This window comes from Panulirus ornatus, chromosome 32, assembly GCF_036320965.1.
Source record: "Panulirus ornatus isolate Po-2019 chromosome 32, ASM3632096v1, whole genome shotgun sequence".
Classification (NCBI taxonomy): domain Eukaryota; kingdom Metazoa; phylum Arthropoda; class Malacostraca; order Decapoda; family Palinuridae; genus Panulirus; species Panulirus ornatus.
In genome coordinates, this window is record NC_092255.1 from 16,422,085 (window position 1) to 16,438,497 (window position 16,413).

Below are 16,413 nucleotides of genomic sequence, written 5' to 3' on the forward strand. Positions count from 1 at the left end.
GATATTTACAGAAGCTCTGCTTACATATGCAAGAAAAGTGTATGGTATACAGAAGTCTGATCATACACCTTTGAATGATAGAACTTTATCATATACGCTTGTAGCTGAAGTGCAGGAATATGGGAAGAATGTTTTGCTCTGTAATATACATTTAATGTCACAAACTTCATGTGGATTAATCCAATTATATGAACAGAGAATACAGAATATCAATCATAATTCAAAGTACAGGTACATTATGACTGAACATTTTATTTATTTATTGACAGTTGTTGGATGTCTTGTTTGTAACTGTACAAAAAGCACTCTACAGTTTTGATTGATTTTATTGATGGTATGATTCATATTTCTTTTGTTTAGAATCTGCTTCAATACAGTGGACAAATGACAATATATGCATCATGCTGAATGCTGTGAAGGAATGGCAGCTGTTGTGTCATGATGATGCTGAGTTAACAGACAGTAGAGCTGCTGATCAACCTCTGTGGAATGAGGTGGCATACAAACTGAGTCGACGCTTCAGGAAATGCCCTAATGCATGCCAGACATTCTTCGTCAGCGTAAGTAATTCTTGTATAGTGTTACCATAGGGTGCACAACTCGAGAAGTATTCTTTATTTAAAGCCTTTCTCTCAAATGTCTTTTGTTAGTCAGATCAGCTGCCAGGTGTTTTGAACAGAGAGCATAGGAGCTGCTTTTCATCACAGAGGTGTGTGACTTTGGGAAAATTGGGCCATGTGAAGATTTCAGAGAGAAAAGAGTCTCTGCACTTGTCTTTAGAAGACAAGTACTCTGGAGTACTGAGGGCTTAGGTAACTGGTACTTTTGAGTGGAATCATCCATGCATCTTTCCAAAACATTAAAATTATCAATTTTTACATGTATGTAATATGATTATGGCATTGTTAATCTTACCTTACTGACTAAATTAGAAAGCACTTTTAGGAAAAACAAAGGGTTTTGCTCAAGCATCCTCTTCACAAGCTCAGAGCAAACTTTTTATTGTATTTCAGTACTGCTTAGAAGACACATAGTAATCTTGTGTTTTTATATTTTTTTCAACTCTCTAGCCAGGGATAGGAGTTAAGTCCAGGTTTGGAAAGACTAAGTTTAGGTTATTTAAATATCAAATATTTTTGAAAATATGTCTTGATATGAAAGTTTTATATCTACAGATGTGTCATGATTATGCAAGGCTGAAGTTATCCAAAGGTGTCACAACTACAGCTTCATCAATATGGTGCAAAAATCAAAAAGTTCAAGACCTTCTACACACCGTCCTAGAGCCTTTAGGGTCCCATGATGCTGAATGGGATACTCGAGGTTGGTGCACCTGTTAAGTTTACCTCAAGTTGACTGAAATGGCTAGTGTAGACTGTACCATATCCTATAAGCAAGGTGTTTATGGATTGTTTGTGTTTACAAGGAGGGAGTTTTACTTTCTTAGGGCTGCACCTCTTAGCCTTTACCTTCCGTCATACATTTTTTCTTAGTTTTAATTACTCTGCCTTAGATTTTTTTTCATTGAGATGCTTGTATTCATCTCTCTATTTCTCTCTTGGTACATAAATGTTTTTTTCAGATCTTTTCTGAATAGACTTCTGCTTAGTTTCATACTGAGTCTTCTAATTAATCACTTCCTGTTTCAAAAAATTGCTGTGTCATCATTGTCACATTAATATAGGAACATAGAAATTGCTTGAGACCATGTGTCCCAATCTCTTATGCAATAAGAGCAAGTCCATGGATGCTATCCTTTCCATGTAGCTTTCTTCCTATACTTCAGTTATAATCTTTGTTGCCTGCAACTTAAGATAGATTTAGTACTGTATCATCCCAAAGGATATTTTCATATATACACATATTTACTTTGTCTACCTACAAGACGATAGTCATTACTTAGCCTTATTTACTTCTGTCCCATCTTTGTATCTTTACATTTGCTTTGGTGGAATTTCATAAGCCATGTATTTAACCAGAGCTGGAACTTGTCAACAAGTGATGTACGTTCAAGTGAGTAAGTGGAATGTGGAATGTGATTTTTACCAAATGATAAAATTTGATTGTGCTCCTAGGAAGAGTGATGTATGTATGCTTGATTTGTAGGAGATGAAAGGAGTTTTTACACTCTTAAAGCCCCATCTCTTGAACAATGTCCACAATGATACAACTTCTTAAATTTATGAATGCTGTCTTGTTTTATACTCATGTGATAAAAGTATGTGTTTAAATATTTTACAACAAATTTCTTGTTTAATTTCATACTGTGTCCTCTAGTTGCTCTCACCCTTGTGATTAGGTCACCCTCGCTCTTCTGTCTTCTAAGTTAAGCATATTTAAAGCATCTGGTCTTTCGCCTTAACTCAGCTTTATTGATTCTGGTAACATCATTTTCTCTCCTCTGGACCTTCTCTGTTTGCTCTTTGTCCTTTTTAGGTGCAGTAAAAGAACTTGAGATGCATATTCTAGTTTTGGCTTTACTGTATGTAGGATATCAACAACTTGCTAAATATTTCCTTTTCAGTATTTCAGTGTTTCTAAAGTTATTCTGATATTTGCCAGAAGACTGTTTTTATCCATAACTGTTCTCCTATTGTGGGACTCTTACTGACAGGTTAAGGATGATATCAACTCCCAAGTCCTTTTCACACACAGATCATGAAGCTGAGTCCTTATAGTAAATCTGTTTTGGTTTTGAGACATGTTTTTCTTCGTGTGTAGGATCTGTGCTGGACATAGTGGAACTGAAGAGCCAGTTTCATAGTTATATGAGCATAGCATAACACTTCTTGGATGTTGGATGCGAGCTACATTCGTTTCTTTAAAATTTAGTTCATTAGTTTTGGCTTGTTCAGTGTGGAACCTGAGTACTGTAGGTTGATTTGTTAGCCTTACAACTGAGGAGAAAGCAGCCACCTTACTCTCATAGTTTAGCATCCATCAGTGGCTGTCCAGGTGTTATTACTGATAGAACGTTTATGGCTTATATTTTGTACCTTCGGAAGTAAGCCTTATGATTACATTTGATGTAACTTTAAAAACTTTGAGAAGGATTTGGGTGCTTGAAAAAGGTGATATATCAGTCATCACTATAGTACTAAGAGAATAGTATGCTTGAATTGCTGTGATTTTTGTTTTCTTTCCAGTATTTGGTTCCATATCTAGTTTATTTAATCTTCTTGGATATGGTGTGATTTTACAGGCATTGTTACTTAACACATTTCCCTTTTTTGTGATGCCATTTAGCTTGGATATTTTTGACATGCAAACAAAATGGCTTAGTATTTTGCTCCTCAGATGCATGGTGGGCAGGTGAAGCTGGTGGCTGGAGTCAAGATGAAACATTAGAGTTGCTCTTCACTGTTAGAGAGCTGTGGTCAGGAGAGCTGAAGATGGATTGGCAGCTGGTATGTGCTTTATATTCTATTAAAAGAGTAATTTGCATGTTCTCTTAATTACTTCCATCAGTCTATCTTCTTGTATCTAGTTGCTTTTACATCCATTATCTGGCAAATTATCCCATGCATTCTGACTTTGAACAGCTGCACTTGCACTTACACTCTTTTATGTTTGCACCAACCCTACATCCTTGAACCATAGTTTTCTTGGTCCATTTATTCTGTATGCCATCACCAGATCATACACTGTTATTTGTCATCTATTCATCACCTGACCTTTCCATTCCCATTTTTCATTCCTTCCTCTCCTATATTGTCTTACACTTGTTGGTAACACTTGTTGGTATGCTTTAAATCAGAAGTGTATCCCAGAAAATTCATCTTCACGATTTTTCTCTGCCTTACATTTCGTTGGTGCATGCTTTTGCTGTAGTTCAAAATACATGGCTGAGCTTTTTCTTCAGGAAAGAAGTGTTTGATATGCAAACCTTCAGATTTGACTATCGTTTTAGAACTTTTATGAATTCATGCCACTTGCCTACCTTTCAGCACTTCCCCAATATTTCAACATCCATTTTTTTGTTTTAAGTATTTTGATAGGCATTTGGAATCTTAAGCACTCTCCAGTTTTCACCATCTTAGCATGTTTCATTTTGTAAATCTCCCTTTTTATACCACCATTTTGCTTTGTTACCTAAATATTCAACCTTTTCTACTGTGTATTTACAGATTTTCTTTTTCAGTGGTATCTCCATCTTGCACTGTTCCATTGTTGTATAACATTACTCTGTTACTTTTTTTGACTTCCATTATAACTCTATAATCATAGAACAATTATTAATTAGCCATGGAAATATAACAGTCTTGTCTCATGTTTTAATCAGATTATACTCATCCATCATTGTTGCTATAAATCATACTGAGTAACGATATGAGGTCAAAAATACAAGTTTTGAAGAATAAAAAACTGTCTCTCTCCTGGGCGATGTCCTGTGAATGTTGAGAGACTCTCTATGATTCCTGGTATGAGGTGAATGCCTCTGACCCCTTGCTAACCACCTTGCTGGCTTGGTCTGGTTGTGCACACCAACCATTCAGCAATCTGCTGGCCATTGGTGCTGACCCATCTCTTATAACTTGGAACATAGAAGTCAGCCCATTAGTGGCCGTACTTTGTTAAGAGAAAACTTTTTCAGAGTGCAGGGGAAAAATAGGGCTGGACACAACAACCTGGAAAAATTTTCACTAAGTGCTGTAGCAATACCTTACCTTGGATGTTGAAGGCTGACCTCATATGGGACTGGGATTGCCACCTTTAAGGCAGATAGACCCTACTGTGCCTCAAAATACCTTCTAAGGTATCAGTTTTTACTTATTTTTTTCGTTTGAGAGAGTTTGTCTAACTCTCCTTCTTCATGTTGGCATGCTCTGAAAGCTCTTTGTGTAATGTGACCTTGTAGAGAAATGTAATTTTTGAAAAATGAAAACTTTCTCTAAGGATGATGTCCTGCAAACACAATTTATCACTCTTCTTAACATTTATTTCTCTCAAGGGTCAGATCGTACCACAGACCTTAAGAGGAGGGTTAGAGAAGAACTGTCTCAGTACAGGGGATAAAGTAAGACAGAGCATATTACCTTAAGATTCATCTTGTGGCACACTAGGATCAATTTGTCCCAGAGTTGGATGCCAATGCCATACAAGACCAACCTTTGACATTTAGAGTAATTCATCATTAATGTAAGTTGTAGAGAAATGTCAGATATCTTCCTTTTTTTATATGGACAATGAAGAGGGTGTTTGTTGTCATGATTATAAGTTTTGTTAGAGTTGACACAAAGAAAAAAAATTTGGAATAATTTTTTTTATCAGTTGTTTTTCATCAAACTCGCTGAATTTGGAATTTTCTTCTATGGTTGTTTGGTGCCTGTGTGATGTCCTTTAAATGTTTTGGTCGAGATAGATGGAGAAATTTGGATCTGTTTTTTGAATAGTGTACATAAGTATTCTTGTGGTATTATTCATTGGAATATCAGTTTTCCCTTTTTTTTTTTACATGAAATTCATTGAATGTGTCTATCTAATGTTCCTGCCTAATGTCCCAACCCACTACTTCTAACTAATGCTCGTACCTGCTACGTAAACCTAATGTTTTGACCTAATGCCCAGTTTAATGTTCCTGCTTACTATTTCTATCTATTTTTCCTACCATTTTGCCAAAAGGCAAGGCTAGTGCACAGCACTTGCCTCAAAAAAATCGAGAGTTAGCAAGAATGAGTTGTGTGAGGTAAATGTTGTCAAGTGTCATGTGTGACATGGAGAGATCATGTTTTTGTGGACAGAATGCCAGCAGTCCACATGTGAGTGAAGCAAAAAGAAAAAACATCTGCCTGGGTCAGAGGAGTGCATCTCAACAACCATTTAAGTGTTAACTCACTGAGCAGCTATCACTAACCCTCATGAAACCCAGGCAGCTAGTATCAGTTGCCTTCTAACTAATACCTTAGTTGTTTTACCAAATTCATTAATTTATCTCATCTGATCATTTGATGCTTCAAATATGTGCTTTTACTTTTCCAAAGGAAAGTAACTGATTGGGATTTTTTTCTTTTGATTGTGTACTTTAGAATCACTCAGGTGTTAGCCATAGGATTATCAATCTTTTTTTCTAGTTTTTCATCAACTTGGTTGATTTTCTGTATATGACCATTTGGTGCCTTTGTGAAATGTTCAGTTTTTTTTGTCAAAAGGTATTGAGAAATAATTTGTTTCGATATATACTTAACAATAGGATTTTTTTTTCTGTTTATATATGAAATGCATTGATTCTTTCATATGTGGTCATGTAGTGTATGTGTAATGTGGCCTTTTTTTCTGAAATAAATATAGGATTGTAGATTAGTATTTTTTGCCAATTTGAGGTGGAGTGATATTGCAGATAAGTGTTGTAACAATGGAATGTGGCAAACTAAATTGTGAAATCCTGTGTCCTTGGGGAAAACCAGGATGATAATGAAATTTGGCTTTCCCTAATTATTCCATTAGAACATGGTTTCTCTGTGTTGACAAAAGAGTGTTTTCAATGAAAAAGAAAGAATTTTTTGTAAAGAATCTATATTTTGGCCACTTGGTGGTATAACAGCTAGTTGCTAAGGAGCCTGGAACTTTGTTTCTTCACAATTGAGGGAATAGGACATAATTTCCTGTATGCTGTCTTTTTGTGATTCAGCATTTGTTTCTTAGCATCCCATTGGTGACATTTCACTAGCTACATATTTTGAATGGATAGAGAGGCACTTTGTTTTGGCAGTTTGGCTTTCACTTGAGTCTTTACCTAAGCTACCATAATTACAGTATGTTACAAGACTCTTAACATCAGAGTCTGCATATAAGTGTAGAAATAAACCTTTCTTGATAAAACAGTTTTGCGTGTTACTAACTTCCATAGTTTTTTTGCAGATAAGTCTTATGATGAATGCTGGAGGATATCACCGAGAAGCAAAATGTTGTTACAATAAATTCCATCAGCTGTACAGTGGGTATCAAAGAGCATTCACATACAACCAAAAATGTAGCATTCGGGAACGACGGCGACCACCTTTCTATTTTAAGATCCACTCCTTATTTGGGTATAGGGATCATGTTCCACGATATCATTCTGGTGAGTCTAACTGAGGAGGCCAATTGAAAAGACGAGTAATGAGTTTAGATATCTTAAGATATAGAATAATTTAAGGTAGTAATAAGAAAATTAACTTGTATTGGAAACAGTATCATAGGAAGAAAAAAAATTATGTGAAAATATTAACTTGCATTCTACTTATGGATTCTGTCAACCCAAGTTATGACTAGAATAATGCTATTGGACAGAGCCAAAGACAAGCAGAGAGAAAAACTTGGATATTGATGAGCAGGAAGTGATCGAGGTGTTGCTGGCTGGATTGAAGGACATGAAGAATTTTGCCTGTCACAGTGTTCCTCGTCAACCCCTCCTACTAGCACTTGCCCAGTCTCTTGATAGCCAGTACCAGCCTCTATCTCCTACTTTCACACCATATCAGTATGTATCACATCTCAGAGGAATTACATAGTACACATTCTTTGTAATATGAGTTTATATTTTCACCTTTGTTGCTGTATTCTCAACAGGAAAGCTGGTACTGTTTAGCAGTATCACATATAGATATCTTAAAAGCCTTTGTAGGGTTTTTCAGGCTTCCATGAACTTCAGTTATGTAGGGTAATGAGATTCATTATTGTATATATAATTAGGAAATTTTACATTGTGAAAAAATAGAACTTAATATTTCTGGCATTTCAATACAAAAATATGGTTTTGTTTTTCTTTAATGCAGAATTTGGCATCTCTTAGTGCAGCTCCACTGTGCCCAAAGAGAGACTTTCCAAAAGGGTACTGAGGGGCCATTTGGTCCAGACATTGATGGGCTGTGGCAGAACCATCCTAATCCATTAGTGGCATATGGCTTTCATGCAGTACCTCTTCCTGGATGGCAATCGGTATGTACATTTATGATTGTTTTTTACCCCACTGACATCTAATCATCAGTAGCATTAATTCTTGTTTCATATTTCTTTTCCCATCCTTACTTCAGTATCCTTGCAGAAATTTCTGCCATATTTTTTCTTTTTATAATCAGTATACTTCATTGATGATATTTTCTTAACAGCAAAATGATGTGTACAATTACTAGCCACATCAGATGCAGTGTTATTAATGTCGGTTGGACACTGACAACCCTGCCTTCACTTTTGCTAGAAACATTTTCTGTTTCACCTTGGTCAAGTTTCAATGCCAGATGAATCATTGTCTATGTAACCACTCTCCACACAATCTAAAGACAATTCATCAACGTATATTTCAGGATCATCTGCCTTGTCCTGCCAGGAGATCTAATGGATGTGCTGAGAATTGAATTGTTTAGAGACAATGTTGTTGTGAGGATTTGACTGGGAGAGTAAGGTGGTTCAGGGTAAGATGTGTGAATATTTTAAAAGGCTGTTGAAGGAGAAAGATGTTTCATGTTTGAATGTGGTTTGGGCCCTATGGTGGAAAGTGAGGTAAGATTGCGAAGAGGTTAGGTGCGGAGGTAGGGAAGAAGGGAGAGAGTGCACCCAAATTGACTTGTGCAAGATGGAGTTTGTAAAATGATTTGTGTGATCGGGGCTGAACTCATGGATAAAGGGGCAAGAAAGATGTGATTGGAGCGATGTGGTCATCCGGGGTTGAGTGCTTGTCATGGATTTGCAGAGGCATGTTACGTTCATCGGTTAAACATTGGAAAGCTGTTAATGATAATGTAATTTGTCTGTGTGACGTTATGTATATTACATGGACTACTTGGGGGGGGGGGTTGGGCATTTCTTTCGTCTTCTTCCTTGTAAATCTAGCTACAAGTTGCTCAGTTTCCTTGCTAGAAAACTCATGAAAATGTGCTGTTATTGGCATGGCTGGAGGATGACTGACTGAGAACTTATTGTGCATTGCCACTTATGCTACCACCCAGATTTGGCTCACGGCCTTGATATTTTGTGACTATATCTATATTTAAAGGAGTTCATCTTGCTTACATATGTGTTTGGAGTATATGGTTTTATACAATTGTGGCTGTTCAACCCTTTCAGTGTTGCTGTCCTTGATTAAGGCAGATATAGTTGGATGCTACTGCCCTCAACCAAGGCAAGTGTTTATCTGCCACAAGTTGAATTTCATGCACACTGTAGGTTATGTTTGCTGGTAAGAGAAGGTAATTCAATCAAAGGTTGAATCACTGGAGCTACCTGGAGACCTCAGTAATCTGCTGGTGACCACACTGGATGGTTGTGTGTCTTTATTTGGGTCTTGCCACACCATGGTTTCCAATGCCATGATATTGTTTTTCTCAAATTTCTCTTGTGCAACTCATAATTCAGGTAAAAAAAAACTGGTTTTGATAGCTTTTCTGCATCTTATTATATTGATGCAAAAAAAGTTATGTAAGCAATTCTAACTTGCTTCTTATGAAGAATTTAATTTTGATTAATTAGAAATGGTTTAGCTCTCTCGAGAATATTAGGACTGTACAGTCAAAGGGTGAAGTTCTGTATGCTCTTGGATGCATATAGGTTTTTATCCATAGGCTTTGAAGGATGAAAGATTGTTTCTTCACCATAGAATGAGCCCTATTTGGTTTTCCTTCCCTCTTTTGTTCTTGAAAACTGTTTCTTTATTCCTGGTATTAACAGGTTTGAGGTGCAGATGCTGGCTATTGGTGAATGAATAGTGGTGGCTAGCTGCACCCCTGTCTCACCTTTGTGCAACTTACTGTATGTTTGTACATAGTGTAATGGTGGATGGAGGGCTTGAATCTTCATGGATACACTCATTTTGTGGGAAGTAAATTTGTTTTAAACCCTACAAAACAAATGCTCTCTCAGAGAAATGGTTTTTCATCTTTCAGAATGTCATGTTTTTCATCCACATTAAAAGTTTTAGACCATCTTAAATGAAAGGCTAATGTTGCATGTTACTGTACTTTAATGATAAACCTTATATAAGGCACCCTACCAATCACATTCTTTCTAGCTGATAATGTATCAGTCGTACTCTTGTTTACCTAGTCATCTCTATACCTTTGCCACATATATTTAAGGAAAACTCTGTAATGAAAATATGTAAGCAAGACTGGTACCAATAAATCCATACATTCACAAATTCTTTCCTTTTTGTCATTTTCACATGGATCCAGTCACCTACTTCAGTCTTTCTAATACTACTGTCACCTACTTAACAGTCCTTCTAATACTTATGTCACCAACCTATCCATTCATTCCACCAACCATAATGATCTTTTCTGGATCATCATCCTTAGTTGTATGTTCAAAGTTCTCTCCAGGAAGAATCCTTAATATCCTTATCTTTTTATTGAATGGCATGTACTTTTATTTGCAGTGTAATTTTTACTTTCATATTTCAGTTTGCAGCTTGAGATGGATAGTGAGATACTTATGATGAAAGATGAGTAGTTTGAAATGACTGATTGATCTTACAAAATGAGTTATTAGTTGCACTTGATGTTCTCCATGTACATTGGGATGGAGTTCCTAAGACCATTTGCCTACCATTAGATTTCTTGTAGTTCTTTATATTCCAAGGTTATCCTTCATTCACCATACTGGTATTTTGGAACTCGTAAAGGCCAATCAGCATGAAGTCCAAGTTTCACTTTACCACACTGGACATGGTTTGAGGCTGTGCATGAGTTAATTTGAGCTATATGCACTTGATGTTTCCCATTAGATGGGCTAGAGCTCCTAACTCTTCACTCATCTTCAGATTTTGTGCAGTTCTTTGTATTCTGTGTTCCTTCATTAGCCATGATAATTTTTTTGGAACATTTAAAGTCCAGTAAAAAAAGATTTATGTGAAATAGTTGTTTTTTTTTTATGTATCAGGTTAGTGACTGGAGTATGGAAGAACTGAATATACTAGTCAAGACATCTGTTGAATGTGAGATAAATCCTTCAGAAGATAGGACTGTGGGTAAAGCAATCAGTGAAGCTCTGCAGACTGAGGGATATGATAGAAATGTATCATCTTGTCAAAAGCAGTGGCAATACATGACAAATGTCAGAAGACATGGTGGTTACCAGCAGTATAACGACCAGATAAACCTTGTTCACTTGCTTCAGACTGAACTATTTAGGAAACAGCCTAGTAGTTGGAACCAAAAGGAAAAGAAAAATATTTTATGTGAGCAAGAAAGTTTATATAAAAAAACAGATGATGGTGCACTGGAATATGAAAAATCAAATGAAATCTCTAAACTGACAGATAATACAGTGCTTCAGAAATTCAGAGTCCAACCAGGAAAATCCCCTTATCAATACCCTCACATTTCAGAAAAGAATAGGATACGAGTGGAAGTTTTGAGTGTTACTGAGGCAGAAAATTCCAAAGTGGTAGAATGTATAGCAAAAGAAGTCCAACCAAATGAAATTATAAAGCTCCACTATCCTCTCGCTCATTCATTACCTGCTAACGTCAAATACATCAACATCCCCAGGATGCTGGTGTATCCTGCCTATGTAGCCCCTACTGGTTTAAATTTCTCAAAACTAAGGACTAGAGAAAATAATAGTGCACCATCCAACAGCCTCTCAGAGTTAAAACTGAAAAACAAATGGAAGGTTACACAAAAAAACTATGAGGAAAAGTCCACTATGCAGGCACAACAGAGTTTTAGAGAATCATCTCGGGATCAACAGAAAAGGGAACTTTGCAAATCATCAGCTAGACGAGTAAAAACACACCAAAGAATATCCTCTCTGCTCTGGCTGAAAAAGAGGGAATCCTCAAGAATGAAATTAAAAAGACTAAGAAGAGGGTCTCAGTTGCAATTAAAGAAGTCAAGAGAAGTTTCAAAACTATCATTGAAAAAGAGGCCAGGGGAAACTTTGAAGGGCCATTTAGGAAACAGTATTTTGGAACCTCAAGAACTAGCTTTAAAGAAAAGGATCCAAGAATCTTCAGGTTCATCAGTCAGAAGGCCAAGGGAATCTTCCCAAGTACAAATGAAGAATGCAGAATGTAGTTCACATGTAAGAGTGTATAAGAATAAGCAAGATTTCCCCAAAGTGCACATCAAAAGCAAACAAAAAGATTTGGTCCAATTACCACTGAAAAAGAGGACAAATGAATCATCACATAAACAGTTGGAACTATTCTCTCCACAGATGAAAAGCACAAAAAAGTATTTTCCTAGTAGTAAAAAACATGATACCACAGACAGTACATATGACCAGTGTTATGTTGCTAAAGTTAGTAGTGAAGAAGGAGAAATAAAAAGCAATGGGAAAACAGAAGAACAACAAAGAAGAAATATGATAGACTTAATAAAGCAATACCACTGTCATTTTAAACAAGAAAAGGATAGACTGCTAAATGCCTTCCAAGAAAGCCGCCAGCAAGAGTTGCTGGCTCTTGAATGCATATTATCTTTAATTCAAGAAATCACTCATTTTAGTTCTGTATCCTTACACTGATATTCAAAGTGGGCTGTTTCATAATTAGTGATCATTTATTACCAGACATATTGTTTAAGAAGTCTAATGGCAATATCATAAACACATATCATGAAAACTACACATCTTTTTTTAGGTTCCACACAAGTGGAGTATGTACTGTCTACTTATGCAGCTCAAAATTAGGCCCCTTAAATGTAAGAATAAAGAAAGTGAGTCAATTCAATATGATAGAATGTATTATTAGGTGCAAGTAACACGTTAGATTGAATTTTACAAGTGACAGACTCAGTAGGTTAGACATTACTGTGAATTTCCTTTGGAAAAAAGAGATAATTGATTCGTCCATATCAGTGCCTCTGTAGCTAAGGTGGACAGTTTTGTCGTTTGTTTCTCTTGATTTTATTATTTGATTTTAGAGCTTTATTGTTTTATCTATGTTAAAAGGCATTTATACCTGAAATTTTTATGAAAAATCTTTGCTGGTTAGAAACTAATTGCCGTTATATTTTGATATATAAACTTAATGTAAGGAAAAGGTTTATCATTCATTCTAATCTAAATTCTTTTTCATCAGGAAGGCAAATATGAGTAATATAGTGTGAAGCATCATCTGTCATTTTGATTTTAGTTTTTGTGAATAATATGCTACAGTTTGAATAAATAGTATTTTGTAAATTTTTTATTAGAAGTTCTGTCCACGTAAATTAAGTTACATTGATTTCATGTTCCTTATGGTATTGACAGCAGAGGTAATAAACTCTTCAAAAGGATCCTTTGGCAGAGCTGTTACAATATTCATAACTCTTATTTTTCATTATTACAGTGAAACCATTAAAGTGAGAAGAAAGTGAAACCACCCATAAAAATATGATGTACCTTAGTTATTATGCATAAGCCTAGTTATTATGTACAAAAACAAGACTGATAAGGTATTTGCTAGGGATGCCCTAGATATTATGCATAAGCCTAGTCAAGGTTAACTTGGGTATTAATCAGGGATACCCTAGTTATCATGCATAAGCCTAGTCATCATTTACCTCAGTATATATGGAAAGGTTTGTGGGGCCTGGTTGTGGATAGGGAGCTGTTGTTTCAGTGCATTACAGATGACAGCTAGATAATGGTTATGGGTGGATGCAGCCTTTCCTCATCTGTTTCTGGGACTACCTCACTAATGCAAGAAACAGCAATCGTGTGCAAAAAAAAATATATGGATATGTGGAGATATAATGAATATAATGAAGTAATAGCAACAAGCACAGGGTTTGACTGTAAGTAAAAATAAAGGACTTTTGAGGAGCAGATAGATTAAATGTAACATATACTTTGGAGAAATTTTCAAAAGAAGCCAGTCAAGATTTTAAAGAACAACACCTTTGACATTTAAGAGAGTGACAGGAATCATAAACACTTATTGCTAGAGGTCTACTCATTAGTATGTGGTACTCCTTTGACTTTAGAAAACCATACAAAAAGACAGTCCTGTTATTAAGAAATAGTCATTTTACTTTATAATTGTATTTGCTGCCACTTAGGGACTTATTTGCTCTTAAAATACTATTAGGAATTTTAAATTTTGGATTGGCAAAAATGTTATTGGCCTCTGTATTAGTCTTTCAACACAAATAAACAAAAACTTTTTGTTAGGAGTGAAAATGAAAAGTTATTGAGGGTTTTCCAGAATAGCATGATGCTAAAGTCTATCAGGTACAAGAGGAGAGCGCAGGTGATTACAATCACACCAGTTCCCTGCCATCATCCCTCAGTTGTCTGTATCTGTGCCCTCTAATATCAGTTTGAGTCTGCACACCATCCCAGCCTTTTTGTTGATAATTGCATCACCTAGATGTGTAATATATCAAGTAGTTGTATGTGGCACTGAGCTTAAGCACTGTAATTATAATGACACCCTCTTATGTCTTACAGCATTTGCTTCCCTTAACTGTACTGGCAGTTACACTGTAAGAATAAGGCATGGTCCATACTTCATGTAAATTGAACCAATGTAGAATTACAATAAGTGCATAAAGCTAAAACACAGGAATTATATAAACATAAAACAAATCAAAGCACATCTGGAAACTTTATCAGCCTCTGTAAATGTTTTCATACATTGTATGATGAATTTTTAATTACATTTTCAGAAGGACACTGATAAGCAGGTTTATTTCAAGGGCAAAATGATGACGTTTCCAATAGTATGTGAGTCATATGAGGAAAATCACGTTTTGTTGAAATAACTTTTCTGAGCAATAATGCCACTGGCTTTGATACATGTTTGTCCTGTAGTAGATGGTTCCCATAAATTCATTGTACCCTGTTAATTTTGTTTGGAGTTCAAGCAGTAAATTTTTGTCCAAAAATCCCATTCAAGAATTCTGAATTGCTAAAATATGTTATCTTTGAGCAAAAATGTGGCAAATATTGATATTTGGCTGCCATATTGAATGTATGCAACTTAGATGGATTTTTCACAACAGGAATCTTTAAGGACTGAGGATGTTATTCTGGTGATATCACAAAAATGCACTATGGTGAAAAAGTATTGCTGCAACTTGTTCCAAATCAAAACTTACTTCATTCTGAACTAAAAGGTTTACCAGCTATTTCTGGTCTATCATCAAGAACAGGTAGACATTAATAAGCTTCAATTTGAAAAAAATTCCCAAAAGTGGCTCCACTGAAGGTGATCATAGGTAAGAGCATGAGTTCTCAAACTCCTGCTTGACGATCCACTTTGTCAACGACCATCCATTAGCAGGTTTTTTTGCCTGAATGAATCTTCAGGAATGAAACGGGTACCATAGATGCTTGACTTCTTTCTCCAGGGAAATGGCAACAATATTATCATAAGCCTTTGAACTGCAGTGTTAAGAGCATCATTATCTTGATCTTAGTTCCATGTTGATGAGGGAGCCATGAATTTCATGGGCTCCCCTGAGAGGTGCTGATTTCTTCTTTTCTTGTAAGAGATGGTCAGTGATTTCCAGTTGTTCACACTGAATGTTATGCATGAGTCCAGTGCTTAAAGCTTTTTTGTCTTCAATTTTCTGCCATCTAATTCTTTGTTTGTTGGATATATCCATAGTATTACTGATTGCTGTTGCCTTTGTGAGTGCTTTCTCAATTAGATCCTTCCTCTCATGCTTAAAGAATAGGTTTAAGTCACTGAACCTAGGTGAACACAAATTGAGTCCCATGCCAGGCTTCTGAAGGAAATGCTGGATATCATCTGTCTTTCAGAAATGGAAGCCAGAAACAAAGACATGCAATGAAGATGTACCTTAGAATGGGCAACAGGAAGCAGACAGCAACAATTATAGCATTGGCTGACTACATATGCCACTCATAAACCATCCACTATAAAGTCAGGGGCACAACCATATTTCACGTGTACATTCGAACACTCTCACTTTTCATAGGCTACCCTACTCAGGCAGGGGCATGGGCACTTGCTCATATGTAACAGGGCTTAAAATTAAGGTCTGCAAAACTGTGTCACATGTTAAATTAAACTCATGCAATGGGATTTAAACTGTAATAAACTTCTTAAACATTGATTATTCTTATAGGGTGCCTCTGAAATCATTGTGCTACTGCCTCAAAGGTTAAGTTCCCTGGAGTGTGTGGCACAAGTAAGGATACTTGTAAGAATGTGGATAATGTATACAGTTTCTGCTAAACTATTTTCAGTATTTTGTGTAACTAGTCTGTTTGGGTTAAGGTACTGAAATTAAAAAGGAATCTATATTAGATCTCAGGCAACCTTTTGTTTTTAGTCTAATTGCTCAGATTGCACAATCTCTCTCCTGCAAATTATCACCTAGGTTAATATGCTTGGGACTGCACTGCCTCCCAATTTTTGGAGTCATCATTACACACCCTTAGTACTTCTAATCTTACAGAATCTTTCTGTTACCAGCTGTCATGGCAGCTTTGCTTCAGTTGCTCATCTGATACCACCTTATTTCATTAACAGGTTTCCTTATG

At 36.1% G+C, this 16,413-nt stretch overlaps 1 protein-coding gene across 2 annotated transcripts in view; it reads left to right on the forward strand.

Annotated features, from left to right (window-relative positions):
- Positions 1–13,098, forward strand: part of LOC139759076 (uncharacterized) — a 63,066-nt gene extending 49,968 nt beyond the window's left edge. For both annotated transcript variants that reach the window (XM_071681017.1, XM_071681016.1), the window contains exons 17-23: positions 361–560; positions 1,176–1,323; positions 3,298–3,407; positions 6,859–7,060; positions 7,270–7,459; positions 7,755–7,917; positions 10,852–13,098. In XM_071681017.1, coding sequence (XP_071537118.1) covers positions 361–560; positions 1,176–1,323; positions 3,298–3,407; positions 6,859–7,060; positions 7,270–7,459; positions 7,755–7,917; positions 10,852–12,441 — 2,603 coding nt within the window. In that variant the 3' untranslated portion in view covers positions 12,442–13,098. The remainder of the gene's footprint in view (positions 1–360; positions 561–1,175; positions 1,324–3,297; positions 3,408–6,858; positions 7,061–7,269; positions 7,460–7,754; positions 7,918–10,851) is intronic.
- The last annotated feature ends 3,315 nt before the right edge of the window (positions 13,099–16,413 follow it).